Source organism: Schistocerca piceifrons, chromosome 3, assembly GCF_021461385.2.
Source record: "Schistocerca piceifrons isolate TAMUIC-IGC-003096 chromosome 3, iqSchPice1.1, whole genome shotgun sequence".
Taxonomy (NCBI): domain Eukaryota; kingdom Metazoa; phylum Arthropoda; class Insecta; order Orthoptera; family Acrididae; genus Schistocerca; species Schistocerca piceifrons.
This window is the reverse complement of record NC_060140.1, coordinates 502904510-502925148: the sequence shown is the minus strand read 5'-3', so window position 1 is coordinate 502925148 and position 20639 is coordinate 502904510. Positions and strand designations below refer to the sequence as shown.

The following is a 20639-nucleotide window of genomic DNA, read 5'->3' as shown; positions in this document are numbered from 1 at the left end:
CAGCAGTATTCCAGAAGAGGACAGACAAGTGTAGTATAGTCAATCTATTTACTAGATCTGTTACATTTTCTGAGTGTTCTGGCATTAAATCACAGTCTTTGGTTCAATTTCCCCACAACATTATCTGTATGATCATTCCAATTTAAGTTATATGTAATTGTAAACCCTAAGTATTTCGTTGAATTCACAACCTTCAGATTTATGATTTGAGGCAGTTACCTGCTGGCCCTCTGATGTCATAATGGCAATCTTTCTTGAGAAACATTTTGTAATTCACATAGTCAAAAGCCTTAGAAAGATCACAAAATATACCAATTGGCTTAATTTTTTTGTCTAAGTATTCCATTACATTGCTTGTGAAAGAAAATAGCTTCAGTTATAGACATTGAAATGCAAACTGTCTTTCACTAATGATGTCAAAGCTTTCAAGCTGCCTCACAATTCTGGAATAAGCACATTCTTGAGGACGTTTGTGAATGTGCTCAGCAGAGAGATATGGCAATATTTTGTCACTTTTGTTGAGTCTCCCATTTCGCAGAGGGACTTCACTATGGCAAACTTCACTCTATCCAGAAAAACACCCTGAATCATAGAAGCATTACATATGTTGGCCAATACTTTGCGTTACTGATCTGAGTTGGCATTTAGAAGTTTACTGAAAATACTATGTACTCAGATAAACCGTAGCTTTTTAAAGAACCCTTTCTTTATACTTCATTTCTAGTTATAATGTGTACACAGGTTTAAGAAAACGGTGTTTCAGTATTTTCATGCCACTTTATTTGGAGACTTTGCAGGCTATATGCCCAGCTGCTCTTAAAAAATTATCACTGAAGACTTTTTAAATTTAAAATTTTGTAACTGATAATTGGATAATCCAGTCTTTATTGAATGTAAAATATGAATTAATTAATGCTGCCATTACATTTTTAAAACATAATATACAAAAATTAATATTTGTCTGTTGCTTTATCTTGTGTCCATTTCTATACCATTCACTTGATTATGATGGAACTACGATCTGTCACTGTGTGCATACCTGTGAAAGTCTCTACAGCTGATGTGGAACCATAATTGCAGTTTGCAAATTCATTCTTAATTGAATACAGCTGTTGATCATCAACACAGTGTCTCATACACAGCACTGCACTATTTCATGCCACAGCAAGTCAATGATGAGAGAAAACAGTATCTCACCCTGGGAATCATGGCAATATAGTGCGAGCACAAGGGAGAGGAGACACCTCAGGACAAATGGAGATAAGGGCCACTCCTGGAAGCATGCTTTGATAGCCAAAGTGGTTACAGCAACCACTTGCAGCAATAGGGAAATCTAGATTTGAGTCCTGGTCTGGGACAAATTTTCATTTGCTCTAAAATGTTCTACAGCTGATGCAGAACCTTAAACACAATCAGTGAGTTCATTCTGATATGATTATGGTGTCCAATGCATTTCCTGTGAGTGGTTCAAGTCCTACTGATCTGGTAGGAAACAAAGTAGAAATTTGTCAGGCAGGTAAAGAGTACAATTCTGATCATAAAAAAGTTAGTTATGGGATTCTTGAGGCTTCGGTACTGTGTCCATTCTTTTTCTTTATTTTTATTAATGATGTACCACACCCAGGGCTTAATTTTGGCCAGAACAGGATTTTGGCACCTCCAAGGGATTTTTTTTAACTCACTGGAACTTGTCAGCACCAGAGATGTGTGTGTGTCTAGTGTAACCAAGACAAGTTCAACTTTGTTCCGAAGTTGTGATCAGTACATACTGGTAATTCTTCAGGAAGTTACAATTGTACATGAACTCAAAGGGCCAGGAATATCTTCATCACCATTCATCACTGACTGCTTTACTGACTGATAAAGGACACAGTTTCACTGAGCAGCTACAATCCAACTGTGTGAATGTTGTGGTTGGCAGCATCTGAAAACATGACTTCATAGTCACGGAGACTACTGACTTTTGCTGATATGTATCAGGCAGAACTGGGGAGCAAACTGACACTGATATGGGGACAGACAGTAGTACTTGTTATTTATATTAAATCTTGTGGTTTTTATTGTTTTCATTATAATAATTTATGTTTTAAATATCTGAATTTCAGAACAGTACTGCGTAAAACATGATTTATCATTATGAGTTTTATAACAAGTTTTCAAAAATCAAAACTTGTGGTTTTTATGGCTGTGGGAGATACTGACCACAGCAGTTTTCAACAGCAGATAATTTATTATTTGCTGATGATACCAACTTCTCTATGAAAGGAAAGAATGTTTATGAGGTACATCAAAAATTGACCAAACAGTAGAAGTAGCAGAAAAATGGTTTAAAGGTAATTGTCTAATCATTAATAATAAACTATATGGATGAACTTCAACTATATAAGAAACAAAACTATAAAAAATGTAAAGGTTAAATTAGAGAATAGCCAAATTCAGCAAAAGAATCATATAACAATTTTACGATTATGAGTGAATGAACATCTAAAATGGGGGAGGGAGGGAGGGGGGGGGGGGAGGGGGGGGGGGGAAACCATGTAGGAATGCGTAACACAAAGTTAAGCAAGTGTTCTTACATATTAAGAAAACTGAAAGATTGCTGCAATACTGAAACAGTGCTAAGTGCTTACTACACCTACATGCATAGTCCACTATGGTATGGTATGCTAGTCTGAGGAAATACCACTTTTGCAAAGCAGTCATTTAAACTTTGGAAGAAAGCTGTAAGATTAATAAAACATGTTGCTTACAGAGAATCATGTAGAGATATTTCTAAACAATTAAAAATTGTGACCCTGCCGAAGACTCATCGAGAATTTTAAACTCCGAACAGTGAGACCCACCATTATCAAACAAGGAATATGATGTGCACAAAATCACTTTATCAGCACAGTGTATTATGTTAACCAAAAGTTCTCTGATGCATTGACAGAGAAGATCAAAAGACTACCAAACACTAAAATATTTAAAAGAGAGCTAAAAGATAAACTGACAATCAACAGCCTTTACAGTGTTAATGAATATTTTGAATATTGCTGTAGGTTCTGCCTTGTAATCTCTCCACATGGAAATTTATTATTATCAGAGTGTTTCTAGATATAACTGAACTCTTTTTATTAATATATTCATGTCAATTAATATGTGTAATCATACATCTTTTGTGCCATATATGTGAATATGAAGTTGTATGCTATTATACCTATTTAACCACAGTATTTAACATTTACTAAAACTGAGCAAGATTTTTCAATAAATTTTCAGGTGTATGTCTATTTTTCTATATGTGCGTACACAAAATTTTATTTTACTACACCTGATTAAGTAGAATGTTGTTTATTTTATTACAGTCATTAAGATGTGTTGTTAAGAAAGCTGCCATCCTACATGTAATATTACAACTCATATGTATGTCAATATAAATATGTGAAATCTGATAGTTTCTAGTATTTTGACAAGTCCTATTTATGAATGTGATAAAATGAGCACTAAATAAATGAATAAAATCAATAAACGGTAGACATGTACACGAAAACTGAATCAGAATGTCTCCTCTTTATTTGATCAAATAAAAAAAAATCACTGCACTCAGACGAGTACATTCATTTACTAACAGTGATTGCAAATGATGGAAACAATAGCAGCATTGGCAAAATGGTCATACTTCCAGAAAGAGTTACCGGTAGTTTGTGACACATGAATGAATTCAAAGACACCATGACATATGTGTGTTCATATGGATGTCTCAACTTTTTCATCACACTCACATACAGTTGAGCTTGGGATGAGATAATAGAGCTTAATTTGCTTGGTCAAACTTTATTTGATCAACACAATTTGACTGCAAGAATTTTCAAGCAAAAACACACAGAGCTGATGGATTCAATTGTAAATCATCACATTTATGGTGAAACCCAAAGCTGGATGTGTTTCACTGAATGGCAAAAAAAGAGATCGTATTCATGCACACTTTCTCATATCGCTCAAAACGAAAATACACTCAGCTCAAGTTGATAATGCCACTGATGCAGAAATACCATATTGTGAAGAAGATTGATTGCTCTCTGATACTGTCATCAAAAATATGATGCATGGACCATACAATGCTATGAACTGATAATCACCATGCACAGCACATAACAAATTTGCAAAAAGGTATCACAGAGAATTCATTACTAAAACTCCCCTGGTGATAATGGCAATCCTTAGTGCCTTAAAGCAGATAATGGTGATTGCATAGCCACAATGAGAATGAAAATTGCTGATACTGAAATCAGCAACAAATGGATTGTGCCACATTTGCCTTTTTTTATATAAAAAATAAAGTAGAGGTCAAAATGAAATACTGCAGTTCCATCACACCGATGAAGTACATATGGAAATGCACCAACTAGGGTAACAATATGGCAGTATTAAATGTTGAGAATATGTGTATGAATAAAGTTATTCTGTTTCAGACAGGTGAATATATCCACAGCAGTGAAGCTGTGTGGCACATTTTGAGTTTCCCAATTTATAGTCAGCATCTCAATGTTGTTGATCTTAGTGTTTGTTGTGACTCGCCGATCTTTCAAAGTGCCGCCACACAGTTATGCGCGTCCTCTACATGCGGAGCTGTCTGCCAGCCATGCAGCAGCAGTGGCATCTAAGCGGCCAGCCAGCCAGTGGCCGCTAGACTTGGACTCTGTTTACTTGATCCGTGACTTTCATGTATTGCATCTTCCTTGAAATATATTTGTTCAACTTGAAGTTATTACAATTGGCGACGAGGATGGGATTTTTCTTTTCCATCATTGACCTACGTGTTTCCATGGCTACTTTAGAGCAACTACTGCAAGGTCTCATAGAACAGCAAACGCTTCTCACAAATGTGACTTGTGATTTCGTTGTGGCATCAAATGTGGGGCGTCTCTCGTCGTTGTCTCTACCTACTTTTCCTCCTTACGATGAGACGGTGGAAGACTGGTCTGATTACAAAAAATGTCTTCGACAACACTTCTTGGCATTTCATGTCACGGATGAACAAACATGTAAGTCTCTGTTCCTTTCATGGATTTCACCTCAAATGTATCGGCTGTTGTCGCAATTGGCTCCTTTGAAAAATCCTGCATCTTTGTTCTTTGCTGAAATGCGCTCACTTCTGTCCATCTATTTTCAAAAGCATATGTATGTGGTAGCCTCTCATGTTGCCTTTTATCGTTGTCAAAAACAACCGAATCAATCCTATCGCGATTGCACTGCTGAACTTCACGGCCTCAGTAGAAAGTGTCAATTTGTTACTGAAGTTCACAAAGATCCTATGCCGATTCTATGGTACGGGATGCTATTATCCGATCGGCACCCGACAAAGAAGTTTGGCAATGTGCCCTTCAATTGGTAAATCCGACTCTAGATGAAGTCGTATCCATCGCTCAGTCTTTTGAAATTTCTCACACTGCTGGAGCGCAAATAGAGGCATGGGGCGACGTCGGGGAAATACAACCTCTGCGCGATGTTGATGAAGCATGTGGTGTGTCCCCACCGGCCGACGTGGCCGCAGTACGCTCCCAAGTGCAGCCTCGGCCTAACTGTAAACAAACCTCTAAGAAACTGCAGCAAAACCCACGGCAACTTCCTTCATGGCAACGGTGTTTTACAAAACATTCACGAGAAGATTGTCCACAACGTTGAGCCGTGTGTCACAAATGCAAAAAAAAGGGGTCATGTGTCATCCGTTTGCAAATCCGACTGCATTCATTATGTTCATGAACATGACGCTGATTCTGATTCTGTGTTGTCTGTCAATTGTACTTCTTCCCTTTCAGGGAAGTTATTCCTCACTGTCCAAATACTTGGTCGAGATGTTCGCATGCAGGTGGATACTGGTTCTGCTGCCACTATCATCAATTCTCAGACATATCTTCAGTTGGGTTCTCCAATCCTGTCACTTGGGACAATTTGCTGAGGTATCTTACAAATCTGTCGTTTGCACTGTTCCCATATTTGTGGTTGACCATAGTAATGAGGAGAATCTTTTTGGTTTCGATGCCTTTTCCATTTTTGGGTTCTCCATAGATGAATCTGTCAATATCGTCTCTGATGCTATTCCTTAGGCTCAATTGGATTCGTTACCGATGTCATTTTTGTCCCTTTTTTCTCCCGGGTTGGGCCATGCAAATGACTTTGAAGCTCATATCACGCTCAAACCCACTGCTCGGCCTAAGTTCTTTTGGGCTCGGCCCATTCCTGTGGCCCTTCGTGATCAGGTCAAATGGGAGCTGGATCATCTCACTGCTTCAGAGGTCTTGCTTCCTGTCACTTCCAGTGAGAAGTCCTCTCCTGTCATTGGCATTGCTAAGCCAAATGGTGATATTCGTCTCTGTGGCGATTTCAAAGCCACTGTAAATGCTCAATGCCTTATCGACACTTACCCTATGCCTCGACCTGAAGAATTGTTCACTAAACTTGCTGGAGGCCAGTATTTTTCTAAACTTGATCTGTCAGAAGCTTATCATCAACTTCCTCTCAACGCTGCTTCCCGGCAGTTTCTGGTCCTTAACACGCCTTTTGGCCTCTGTCAATACCATCAATTGCCATTCAGGGTTGCCAGCACCCCTGCTCTCTTTCAGTGATTCCTGCAACAATTATTGCTCACTGTCCCTGGGTGTATAAATCACCAGGTCGACATTGTTGTCACTGGCTCCACCACTGATGAACATCTTCAAAATCTTCGCACACTTTTTCATGTCTTACAGACTGCCGGTCTTAAGTGTAATCTTCAGAAATCAAAATTTTTTCAGGCATCTATCACATACTTGGGGTTTCAACTCTCTTGGGATGGTATTCGTTTGCTTCAGCAAACTGTCACTGTGATCTATGCCCTTCCTTGCCCTACATCTGTTAAGGAACTGCAGGCCTACTTGGGGAAAATAGCATACTATCACAAGTTTTTACCATCTGTTGTTTCGGTAGCTCAGCTGTTGCATTGCCTGTTGCATAAAAACGTGCTTTTTCACTGGTTCGCGTCATGCAATGCCGCTTTCCAGAAATTGAAGACTATGCTGAAACAGGCCCCGTGCCTGACTACTTATCGACCTGGCTAACATCTTGTTCTTGCCATGGACGCCTCTCAATACATGGTTGGTGCAGTCCATGCACACTGTTTTTCTGATGGTTCTGAACAACCTGTTGCTTATGGTTGGTGCAGTCCATGCACACTGTTTTTCTGATGGTTCTGAACAACCCGTTGCTTATGCCTCCAAAATTCTCACGGATGCCCAACAAAAGTATTCTCAAATTGAAAAAGAAGCTTTGGCCATTATTTATGCTTTCCATAAGTTTAGTGTTTTTCTCTATGGATCCAAATTTCATATTGTTATGGATCACAAACCACTTGTTTCCTTGTGTCATCCATCAACGTCACTTGCTGACAAGGCTGCACACTGCCTCCAGCATTGGGCTCTTTACTTGTCTCGTTTCAATTATGAGATTCATTTCTGGCAGACAGCTCAACGTGCGAATGCTGATGCACTGTCTCGCCTTCCTATGGGTCCTGATCTGGCATTCGATAGGGACAAACTTTTGTGTTTCCACTTGGATGTTGCTGAGCAGCAGGTTGTGGATGGGTTCCCCAACACCGGGGACCAGCTGGTGGCTGCTACGGGTTCTGACCCTACCCTCTCCCAGGTTTTACGCTGTATTCAGAAGGATTGGCCAGATCGTCCGTCTGCTAAGACTTCTGATCCGTTGCGGAACTACTATGCTTTGCATTACCGCCTCACGGCTAGGGATGGTTTTATCCTCCTTTCCACCGAAAATGCTTCGCCCCCTGTTGTGGTACCTGTGTCTTTGCGTGCTTCGGTCTTGTGCCTCCTTCACCAAGGGCACTGGGGTGTCTCTCGCACAAAATCTCTGGCGCGCTGTCATGTGTACTGGCTCAGCATCGACTCTGAAATCGCACACATGGTCACTGCCTGCGGCCCTTGTGCGTCACAGGCCGCCACCCCAAAGTCATCTTTGTCACCGTGACCTTCACCTGAGAAGCCCTGGGAGCATATTCATGCTGACTTCGCAGGACCTTTTTCAGGTACTTATTGGCTTCTCGTTATTGACGCCTACTCTAACTTTCCTTTCATTGTCCGTTGTACATCGCCTACCACCATGGCAACCACCAATGCTCTAGCTCGCATTTTCTCTTTGGAAGGCCTTCCTTCTACTCTTGTTACTGATAATGGTCCCAATTTCCCTTTTCCAATTTCGTGGATTTTTGTGCCCGTCATGGCGTCATGCATGACACGGCCCCTCCGTTCCATCCACAGTCAAACGGTGAGGCCGAATGACTGGTCCGCACATTTAAGGCTCAGATGAGGAAACTCCTGACTTCTTCTGCTGATGATGCGCTTCTCCAATTTCTGGCTTCTTACAGTTTCACCCCCATGGGCGACCACAGCCCGGCTGAGCTCTTACATAGCTGACAGCACCGCACGCTGCTTCATCTTCTGCGGCCTTCCACCTCACGGCCGCGGGTGCCTTTGCTTGGGCGGTTCAACCTTGTATGGGTACGGGGATATGGCAGGCAGCCAAAGTGGAGTCCTGGCCGCATCTTACAACATCGTGACCAACGTCTGTATGAAATCCAGACGGACACGGGTGTTGCAGTGCATCTTTCGAACCAGCTTCCGCTTCATGGCAATGCCTGTTCCGGATGCCACTACACCACCTTCGGCTCTACCTGATGCTCAGGATACAGGAATCTCCCATTACTCACAATGCAGTCCTCTCACCATCACATTGGTGCTAGCACAAGAACTAATGCCACCAGGAGATGTGCCCATGCAGGAACCAGACGACCATCATCTGTTAGAGCAACTCTACTCGCCTCCTTCTCCTACAGATGCGGAAACATCACCCTCCTGTTATAACAACCGGACTTGCCACAACGGGCAGATTGGTGCACGGGGCCCCAGCAGATTCGACCCCCACGTCTCCTGTCATCTCGACCCGTTATCATTGGGGTCACTTCCGTCCATATAGGAAGCCTCCTCCTCGAGACTTTACAGTGAGTCAAACATCACCTATGGACATTATCAATCTACAGGCCACCTCCACCAAGACCTCTGCAAAAAATTCAAAAGGGGGAAAAGTGTTGTGATTCGCTGATCTTTCAAAGTGCCGCCGTGCAGTTACACGCATCCTCTACATGCGGCACTGTCTGCCAGCCATGCAGCAGCAGCGCCACCTAAGCGGCCAGCAAGCCAGCGGCCGCTAGACTTGGACTCAGTTATGATTTGACTGTTAAAGTGTACACACGTCTTACTCTGTTTACTTGATCTGTGACTTTCATGTACTGCATCTTCCTTGAAATATATTTGTTCAGCTTGAAGTTATTACAGTGTTCACCTTGAAAATTGACAAACAGTGTGTTTTATGCAAGATAATGAATGAAATGTTGCTGTTGCAACAATGTACACAACACTGACAGCACTTTTTGCACTGTGCATAGAAGATGCACTTGCCAAAAGAAGTATCAGATGGAAGTACATAGAATATCACATCACAAAAATTTCAGCAATGTAGACAAATCATGCAAGTTAAAGGCTAGCAAAGCCTGTATTCATCTGATACATTGGGTCATATTTACACATTACATCAAAGAATGCCATATGCTATTAACAGAGAATGCTGCTGATTAATGTCAAACATCCAACTTCATTTGAAAATTTGAGAAAAGTCAATGGTGTAGAGTGCCAGACATACAGATAATCTGCCCAAAAACTTCATTTACTCAGTAAATTACACTGAAGGACACCTCTATCAGCAGTCACTCACAACATATATGAGTATTATTTGTTATAATTTGGTCACATATTCACCATCCAATCCCAGTGCTCAGAGGGAAATGTTCAGAGAGGACTTGCATGAAGACATTTTGAGCCACATTCATACTGTTAGCAATGATAACACCATTCCACTTATGGACAACATTTTCAACGAAGTTGTGATAGAAATAGAAGACATATGCTTAAGCATCAACAACAAAATACTCACTCAGCTTGACAAGGTTGTACCACTACACTCTGGGTATAACTTTTATAACTGATATTTACTGAGAGAAGAGCGGTTCAGTCCTTATGACTTGCATGTATTTGTTGAAGCAAATAAACAACTCTTAGTTGTAGATCAAAAGTTGGCCTAAAACACAATTACAAATGAGGTGGCCAATGGCAGTTGCAGTTTGTTTTTCCCTGATGTGCCCAGTGGTATAGGATGACATTCAGCATCAATTTGCAATTAGCTCAAAATGGAACTGTTTTTACCCTTGTGCCATTAGGTACTGTGACTAATTATTGGATGATGGACAAACAGTGCTTTGGCATTCAAATGGCAGTCAAATATACAGTTTGCTGAAGGTCACACATGTAACATTTCCAAATCTTCTGACATGGCAAAAGTGTTTAAAACTTGCAAACTGATAGTCTGCAATGAATGCACAATGGCACATAAGAAATCACTTGGAGCACTTGGTCAAACTTCAAGATTTATGAACAAATGCAAATCGTTCAGTGGAGCTCTCATTTTGCTAGCAGATGATTTCTGACAGACTGACCTACATCAATGCCAACTACCAAAATCAACACCAGCTGATGAACTAAATGCTTGGCTCAAACCATCACATCTTTGGAAAGAAGTGCAGAAACTTACGTGAAAGACCAAATGCACGTGTGTCTGCAGCGCATTGTGTCAACAATTTTTTGAAACAGCCATGGAGCATTGGTAATGGAAAAGTACTGGTTGTACTGCATATTATCGCAAAATATATTTCATTTCTATTGAACTTTTGTGTCATTGTTCCATTGATTGAATATTCAATTTGGAAAGTTTCTCCAAAATTGCCAACAACTACAAAAATCACTCATGGCTTTGTGAACATGCTATTTTGGCAACAAAACCATCAACATCAATGTAACCAACTACTCAATTCATGAATGAGTTGGAGATGCGTTTGTCACCTACAAAGAAATTGACAGCATCATGAATATGAACGAGATTTTAAATTATCCAAATGAGTTTTTAAATTCATTGAATCTTTTTGACTTGTCACCACAAAGACTGTCACTCAGTATTGATGCACCAATAATTCATGTAATATTAATCCCCCACAACTGTGCAATGGAACCAGAAACCTATCAAAAACTGACGCCAAACATTGTCAAAGTGCCAACTGTGAATGGCAAGTCAAAAGGAAAGGTGTTGATTTCGTAGATTCCCATCATTCTCCTCCCCCTCCCCTTCCCCCGTAAGCATGCTATTTAATTTCAAATAACTCCAGTTTCCCATCTGCCTTGCATTCTTAGTGACTATCAATAAGGTACAAGGTTAGTAACTTTATGTGTGTGGATTAAATCTGGAAAATCCATGCTCTTCACATTATATGCTGCATGCTCACGAGTGGGACAGCTGAAAATTTATTTGTTTTTGCAGAAGACAGAAGGATAAAAAATACTGTATATCACAAACTTTTCAAATTTAATGTAATGTACAAAAACCATTATCTGTAATGTATTTTGTACATGTAAATATGTCTACTCTGGACATGTGTACCTACTTAGAACATGTGCTGGACCAACTAATACTAATATGAAAGTTTCTGCACCTTTCAAGAAATTTGCTTTAATGTGTACTTGGAATCTATATCTCATATTATTGGAGAATAACCTTGAATCTTGAATTTTACAGTAAAGTGCCAGTTCATCAGTGTAAGTTCATCTGTGTTTATGTTGGCTTTAACTGATGTTGTTTGTTGTGGTCTTCAGTCCTGAGACTGGTTTGATGCAGCTTTCCATGCTACTCTATACTGTGCAAGCTTCTTCATCTCCCAGTACCTAATGCAACCTGCATCCTTCTGAATCTGCTTGGTGTATTCATCTCTTGGTCTCCCTCTATGATTTTTACCCTCCATGCTGCCCTCCAATACTAAATTGGTGATCCCTTGATGCCTCAGAACATGTCCTACCAACCGATCCCTTCTTCTAGTCAAGTTGTGCCACAAACTTCTCTTCTCCCCAATTCTATTCAACACCTCCTCATTAGTTATGTGATCTACCCATCTAATCTTCAGCATTCTTCTGTGGCACCACATTTCAAAAGCTTCTATTCTCTTCTTGTCTAAACTATATATCGTCCATGTTTCACTTCCATACATGGCTACACTCCACACAAATACTTTCAGAAACGACTTCCTGACACTTAAATCTATACTCGATATTAACAAATTTCTCTTCTTCAGAAACGCTTTCCTTCCCATTGCCAGTCTACATTTTATATCCTCTCTACTTTGACCATCATCAGTTATTCTGCTCCCCAAATAGCAAAACTCCTTTACTACCTTAAGCGTCTCATTTCCTAATCTCATATCCTCAGCATCACCCGACTTAATTCAACTACATTCCATTATCCTCATTTTGCTTTTATTGATGTTCACCTTACATCCTCCTTTCAAGACACTATCCATTCCGTTCAACTGCTCTTCCAAGTCCTTTGCTGTCTCTGACAGAATTACAAAGTCATCGGCGAACCTCAAAGTTTTTATTTCTTCTCCATGGATTTCAATATCTACTCTGAATTTTTCTTTTGTTTCCTTCACTGCTTGCTCAATATACAGATTGAATAACATCGGGGAGAGGCTACAACCCTGTCTCACTCCCTTCCCAACCACTGCTTCCCTTTCATTCCCCTCAACTCTTATAACTGCCATTTGGTTTCTATACAAATTGTAAATAGCCTTTCGCTCCCTATATTTTACCCCTGCCAACTTCAGAATTTGAAAGAGAGTATTCCATTCAACATTGTCAAAAGCTTTGTCTAAGTCTACAAATGCTAGAAACATAGGTTTGCCTTTCCTTAATCTAGCTTTTAAGATAAGTCGTAGGGTCAGTATTGCCTCACGTGTTCCAGTATTTCTGCGGAATCCAAACTGATCTTCCCCTAGGTCAGCTTCTACTAGTTTTTCCATTCGTCTGTAAAGAATTTGTGTTAGTATTTTGCAGCTGCGACTTATTAAACTGATAGTTTGGTAATTTTCACATCTGTCAACGCCTTCTTCCTTTGGGATTGGAATTATTATATTCTTCTTGAAGTCTGAAGGTATTTCGCCTGTCTCATACATCTTGCTCACCAGATGGTAGAGTTTTGTCACGACTGGCTCTCCCAAGGCCGTCAGTAGTTCTAATGGAATGTTGTCTACTCCCGGCGCCTTGTTTCGACTCAGGTCTTTCAGTGCTCTGTCAAACTTTTCACACAGTGCCGTATCTCCCATTTCATCTTCATCTACATCCTCTTCCATTTCCATAATATTGTCCTCAAGTACATCGCCCTTGTATAGACCCTCTACATACTCCTTCCACCTTTCTGATTTCCCTTCTTTGCTTAGAACTGGGTTTCCATCTGAGCCCTTGATATTCATACAAGTGGTTCTCTTTTCTCCAAAGGTCTCTTTAATTTTCCTGTAGGCAGTATCTACACTCCTGGAAATGGAAAAAAGAACACATTGACACCGGTGTGTCAGACCCACCATACTTGCTCCGGACACTGCGAGAGGGCTGTACAAGCAATGATCACACGCACGGCACAGCGGACACACCAGGAACCGCGGTGTTGGCCGTCGAATGGCGCTAGCTGCGCAGCATTTGTGCACCGCCGCCGTCAGTGTCAGCCAGTTTGCCGTGGCATACGGAGCTCCATCGCAGTCTTTAACACTGGTAGCATGCCGCGACAGCGTGGACGTGAACCGTATGTGCAGTTGACGGACTTTGAGCGAGGGCGTATAGTGGGCATGCGGGAGGCCGGGTGGACGTACCGCCGAATTGCTCAACACGTGGGGCGTGAGGTCTCCACAGTACATCGATGTTGTCGCCAGTGGTCGGCGGAAGGTGCACGTGCCCGTCGACCTGGGACCGGACCGCAGCGACGCACGGATGCACGCCAAGACCGTAGGATCCTACGCAGTGCCGTAGGGGACCGCACCGCCACTTCCCAGCAAATTAGGGACACTGTTGCTCCTGGGGTATCGGCGAGGACCATTCGCAACTGTCTCCATGAAGCTGGGCTACGGTTCCGCACACCGTTAGGCCGTCTTCCGCTCACGCCCCAACATCGTGCAGCCCGCCTCCAGTGGTGTCGCGACAGGCGTGAATGGAGGGATGAATGGAGACGTGTTGTCTTCAGCGATGAGAGTCGCTTCTGCCTTGGTGCCAATGATGGTCGTATGCGTGTTTGGCGCCGTGCAGGTGAGCGCCACAATCAGGACTGCATACGACCGAGGCACACAGGGCCAACACCCGGCATCATGGTGTGGGGAGCGATCTCCTACACTGGCCGTACACCACTGGTGATCGTCGAGGGGACACTGAATAGTGCACGGTACATCCAAACCGTCATCGAACCCATCGTTCTACCATTCCTAGACCGGCAAGGGAACTTGCTGTTCCAACAGGACAATGCATGTCCGCATGTATCCCGTGCCACCCAACGTGCTCTAGAAGGTGTAAGTCAACTACCCTGGCCAGCAAGATCTCCGGATCTGTCCCCCATTGAGCATGTTTGGGACTGGATGAAGCGTCGTCTCACGCGGTCTGCACGTCCAGCACGAACGCTGGTCCAACTGAGGCGCCAGGTGGAAATGGCATGGCAAGCCGTTCCACAGGACTACATCCAGCATCTCTACGATCGTCTCCATGGGAGAATAGCAGCCTGCATTGCTGCGAAAGGTGGATATACACTGTACTAGAGCCGACATTGTGCATGCTCTGTTGCCTGTGTCTATGTGCCTGTGGTTCTGTCAGTGTGATCATGTGATGTATCTGACCCCAGGAATGTGTCAATAAAGTTTCCCCTTCCTGTTCTTATTTCAATTTCCAGGAGTGTATCTTACCCCTAGTGAGGTAAGCCTCTGGATCCTTACATTTGTCCTCTAGCCATCCCTGCTTAGCAGTTTTGCACTTCCTGTCAGTCTCATTTTTGAGACGTTTGTATCCCTTTTTGCCTGCTACATTTACTGCATTTTTATATTTTCTCCTTTCATCAATTAAATTCAGTATTTCTTCTGTCACCCAAGGATTTCTACTAGCCCTCGTCTTTTTACCTACTTGATCCTCTGCTGCCTTCACTACTTCATCCCTCAAAGCTACCCATTCTTCTTCTACTGTATATCTTTCCCCCATTCCTGTCAATTGTTCCCTTATGCTCTCCCTGAAACTCTGTACAACCTCTGGTTTAATCAGTTTATCCAGGTCCCATCTCCTTAAATTCCCACCTTTTTGCAGTTTCTTCAGTTTTAATCTACAGGTCATAACCAATAGATTGTGGTCAGAGTCCACATCTGCCCCTGGAAAAGTCGTACAATTTAAAACCTGGTTCCTAGATCTCTGTCGTACCATTATATAATCTATCTGAAATCTGTCAGAATCTCCAGGCTTCTTCCATGTATACAACCTTCTTTTATGATTCTTGAACCAAGTGTTAGCTGTGATTAAGTTGTGCTCAGTGCAAAATTCTACCAGGCGGCTTCCTCTTTCATTTCTTACCCCCAATCCATATTCACCTACTACGTTTCCTTCTCTCCCTTTTCCTACTATCAAATTCCAGTCACCCATGACTATTAAATTTTCGTCTCATTTCACTATCTGAATAATTTCATTTATTTTGTCATACATTTCTTCAATTTCTTCATCATCTGCAGAGCTAGTTGGCATATAAACTTGTACTACTGTAGTAGGCGTGGGCTTCATGTCTATCTTGGCCACAATAATGCGTTCACTATGCTGTTTGTAGTAGCTTACCCGCATTCCTATTTTTTTTATTCATTATTAAACCTACTCCTGCATTACCCATATTTGACTTTGTATTTATAACCCTGTATTCGCCTGACCAAAAGTCTTGTTCCTCTTGCCACCGAACTTCACTAATTCCCAATATATCTAACTTTAACCTATCCATTTCCCTTTTTAAATTTTCTAACCTACCTGCCCAATTAAGGGGTCTGACATTCCAGGCTCCAATCTGTAGAACGCCAGTTTTCTTTCTCCTGATAACAACGTCCTCTTGAGTAGTCCCCACCCAGAGATCCGAATGGGGGACTATTTTACCTCCGGAATATTTTACCCAAGAGGACGCCATCATCATTAACCATATAGTAAAGCTGCATGCCCTCAGGAGAAATTACGGTTGTAGTTTCCCCTTGCTTTCAACCGTTTGCAGTACCAGCACAGTAAGGCTGTTTTGGTTAGTGTTACAAGGCCAGATCCATCAATCATCCAGACTGTTGCCCCTGCAACTACTGAAAAGGCTGCTGCCCATCTTCAGGAACCACGCTTTGGTCTGGCCTCTCAACAGATACCCCTCCATTGTGGTTGCAACTACGGTACGGCTATTTGTATCGCTGAGGCAAGCAAGCCTCCCCACCAACAGCAAGGTCCATGGTTCATGGGGGGGAGGGGGGGGGCTTTAACTGATATTATGTTTAAATTTTTCCAGTACTGCTCATCTTACTGTGTTCTCTATTAAAGTTTGGTTGTTATACACTGATAAAGCAAAGCATTATGATGACTGTTCACTGTGAGCTTAAATGCCACCTGGTGGCACTGTGGGCATTTGATGTGGTATGGAGAATATATAAGTGGGGCAGAGACAATAGGAGAATCATTCTAGCAATGCTCCAGCTATAAATGGGAAATCCACTGATATAAGTTATTTCAACAAAGGACAGTTTGTTATGGCCCACTGCCAAGGCATCAGCTCTCAGAAATGGTGGGGCCAGTTGGTTGTTCATGTGCCACTGTTTTGAGCATCTATGGAAAGTGGTCGAAGGGCAGTGAAATTAGGAGTAGGACTCATCACAGAACGTGGAGCTCAGATATTTGTCCAGTTTGTAAAGCAGAACACATGGCAGTCTGTGGGAGATGTGGCAACAGAATACACTTCTGGTGTGGACACAAGTGTTTCAGGGCACAGTGTCCAGCATATACTGTTTATCACAGAGCTCCACATTAGATGATCACTACATATTACTTTGTTGACCCAACAATCTCATAAGCTACAACTGCAGTGTGCATGAGATCATGGAGACTGTAGCATGAAACAATGGAAATGTATCACTTGATCAGATGAATTATGTTTCTATTTCCACCAGGATGATGGTCATGTTCACATAAGCTATAGCCCAGATGAACAACTGCTTGAAATGTGCACTATACCATGAATGCAGGCCAGTGAATTGTGAATTGTGTTTTATTCATCTCATGACGTACATTTGCAATCCATTTGGTTTGTGTACAGGAGACATGCCAAAAATTTATAAAACAATTACAATGATTTTTACATTAATAAATAATAACACTATAATAAATAATGACACTATACGGATAACACATTGTACCCAGCTCAAATTTCCAGTTCGTCCCACATGAATTCATCCGCTGAGTAATAACACTTCAGTGTCAGTACCACATATAGCTTTCTTTTAAGTGAACCTAAATTCATCTGCATCAACTTGTTCCCTTTTAATTGATTACAAATTTTCATTCCCATATATTGAGGTCCGTGGGCATACAGTCTGAGGCGGTGGGTGGGGAGCATAAAATTTTCTTTGTTTCTGGTATCATGTGAATGGACAAAATGGTTTCCCTCAAATAATTCATGTCTGGTGTACAAAAATATAATAATCTCATATATGTATAAGGATGGCAGAGTTAATATTTTAAGTTTTCTAAACAATGGTCTACATGGTTCTTTGTGATTTGCAGTGCACAAATTTTGTAAGATTTTTTTCTCTATTTTTAGTACCCGCACTATGTTTGTTGAGTTACCCCAAAAAACAATACCATACCTAATAATGGATACAAAGTAGCTTGTATATGCTACTTTTCATGTGTACATGTCACTTGCAGTTGACAATATTTGCACTGCAAATGCAAAGCTGCTCAGTTTGATTGCCAGGTATTCAATGTGTGCCTGCCAGCTCAAATTTTTATCAACATTGAAACCTAAGAATTTGACTGAGCCAACTTCTTCTATACCTTGGGTGTTGTGTACAATCTTAATCTGCTCACATTTTGACTGTTTGCTTTCGAACTGCATCACATGAGTCTTAGATATGTTTAGATTCAACCCATTTAACTGAAACCAAGTTTCTAAGGTACTGATCACAGATTTGGGAATTTTTTCTGAGTCCTGATCTTCAACTAAGACAGAAGTATCATCTGCAAACAGAACTGATGGGGGCTGATATTTAAAGGTAAGTCATTAACATAAAAGAGAAATAGGACTGGGCCTAATATGGAGCCTTGTGGAATATCCTGAGATATTTTTTTTTTCAGTCAGAAAAATAATATGTGCCATGTGAAGAAATTCTAACTCTTTGCTTTCTGTTGGATAAGTAGGATTTAAGCCATTGTAGGGCACTGCCATACTTTTCAAGTTTGTAAACAACAAGTTTATGGAATCAAGCACCTTTGTGAGGTCGCAGAAAATTCCTGCTACCTTACTTCTCTTGTCTAATGATATACTTATTTTCTCAATGAAACTGTTTACTGCATCAATGCTGTTTTTACCCTGCTGAAAACCAGATTGATTGTTTAGAATAACAGAATATTTTGCAATGAAGTTTTGGATTTGTGGAACAGCAAGTTTCTCAAATATTTTAGATAGGACTGGGAGAATTGAGATAGGATGATAATTTCCCATGATCTCTCTTGATCCATTCTTGAAGAGTGGTTTGACTTCAGCATATTTCAGTGCCTCTGGGAAACAGTCCTTTTCAAAACATTGATTTATTATGTGAGCTAGTGGGTTTGCAATTCTATTGTGTACCACTTCAATAACTTTGGTGGGTATTCCATCCCAACCTGCAGATTTTTTGTTTCTTAATGTTAGAATAGCATTTTCTACATCCTCCACAGAAAAAAAGTTTGAGAATTTTGTAAAGTTTTCAGAGTTTTCGCCTAAGCCAAAGGGATTTACTTTGTTGTGATAATCTGTTACATCTATATCAGACTTTGCTACATTTATAAAGAATTCATTAAAGTACTCTGGTATTTGAGTTGGATTTACAATAGTATTTCTTTCAATGTCAACTTCTGGAATTTCTTGGCTACAGGCTTTAACACCTAACTCAGATTTAATGGCAGACCACACAGCCTTTGTCTCATTTTTATGATGTAAAATTAGCCTGTTATTTGCCTATTGTTTTGCTGCCTTGACAACTCTTTTAAATATGGTTTTATAGAGTCTAACATATTTAATGAAATCAATATCTTTATTCTATTTTAGTTCTCTGTGCAGTTGCCTTTTCCTTACAATGGAAATTTTTATGCCCTGGGTAATTCACTTTTATGTATTTGTTATTTCACTACTGCAGAGTCTAGGTGGAAATCTTTCATTAAAGTCTCCAAGAAAACTATTTAGGAATTTCTCAAAGTTTTCGTCACTTGACTTACAATAATCAAAAGACCATGTTTTATCTCTTAGCTTCTCATTAAATGTTAGCAAGTTTTCGTTGCTAAAGTTCCTGCTCATATGGGTTCTCATACATGAAATGTTCCTGTCTGTCTGTGGCAGCTCAATGAACAATGCACAATGATCTGAAATACCTAGATACAGACAAAATTTATACACATCTTCATATACATAATTAGTTAGAACATTGTCAATGCATGTTGATGATTGCCATTCTCTCTGATAGATTCAAAGAAATTCAGTTGGGGCAGTATTATGCTACCGAGGATATTTTCCTGGATTTCCAAGGATTCTGTGGTAGTAGTTGGAAGCATTACAGCAGATGTTGACTATGTGAGCATTATTGTGGACCATCTGCATCCCTTTATGCTTGATGTCTTCCTCAACAGCAGCAGCATCTTTCAGCAGGAAAACTATGTCACAAGGCCATAATCATGCTACAGTGGTTTGGGGAGTTTGACAGTGAAGTCACGTTGATATCTTGGTCACCAGATTCTTCTAATTTGAATCTGATGGAACACAACTGAAATTTATCGGACACCGGCTCTGTATCTGTCAACCCCAGCCCATTATTCACAGGAATTGTTTGACCTGTCTGTATACTTCTGCTGCCATGTACCTCCAGAAGCCCACAAATGCTTTGTTGAATCCATGACATGCAGGACTGCTGCTGGATTGTGTTCCCAAGGTGGGACAACATATTGTCAAGCAGTTGGTCATAATGTCTTTGCTCACTGGTGCTGATGTTACAGCTTTTGGTCACTCTGATAGGTTAGTAATTTAATTGGAGAAAGACAATCACTTACTATAAAGTACAGCAGATATCATACAAGTAAAACTCCTTGTTCACTGAGCAAAGTATCACTTACCAAGTAAAGTATCAACTGTTGTTTCACTTAGATAATCATGTGCATCAAAGCTTGGTTTTCCCACTTCCTTCTTAAGCCTTTGTACAAGAGTCTGCCCATTCTTATTAAAGAGGCCTACAAATGATTTTAGCACATTCAGGTGAAATGTTGGAGCTATGAGTTTCCTGTGTGCTCTCCATTTATCACCTGTAATTGTGAAACAGTGTGAAAAATTAAATTTTTTACATCACATAAAGGAAGTGTTATTTGAATTTATCAAACATGAGTAATTAATTTTGTATATTT

The 20639-nt window shown here is 40.8% G+C and overlaps 1 protein-coding gene across 1 annotated transcript in view; it reads right to left on the bottom strand.

Moving 5' to 3' along the window:
• Positions 1–20639, bottom strand: part of LOC124788272 (cytochrome P450 4g15-like) — a 154819-nt gene that overhangs the window by 91200 nt on the left and 42980 nt on the right. Inside the window, exon 5 of the mRNA XM_047255481.1 lies at positions 20355–20540. Coding sequence (XP_047111437.1) covers positions 20355–20540 — 186 coding nt within the window. The remainder of the gene's footprint in view (positions 1–20354; positions 20541–20639) is intronic.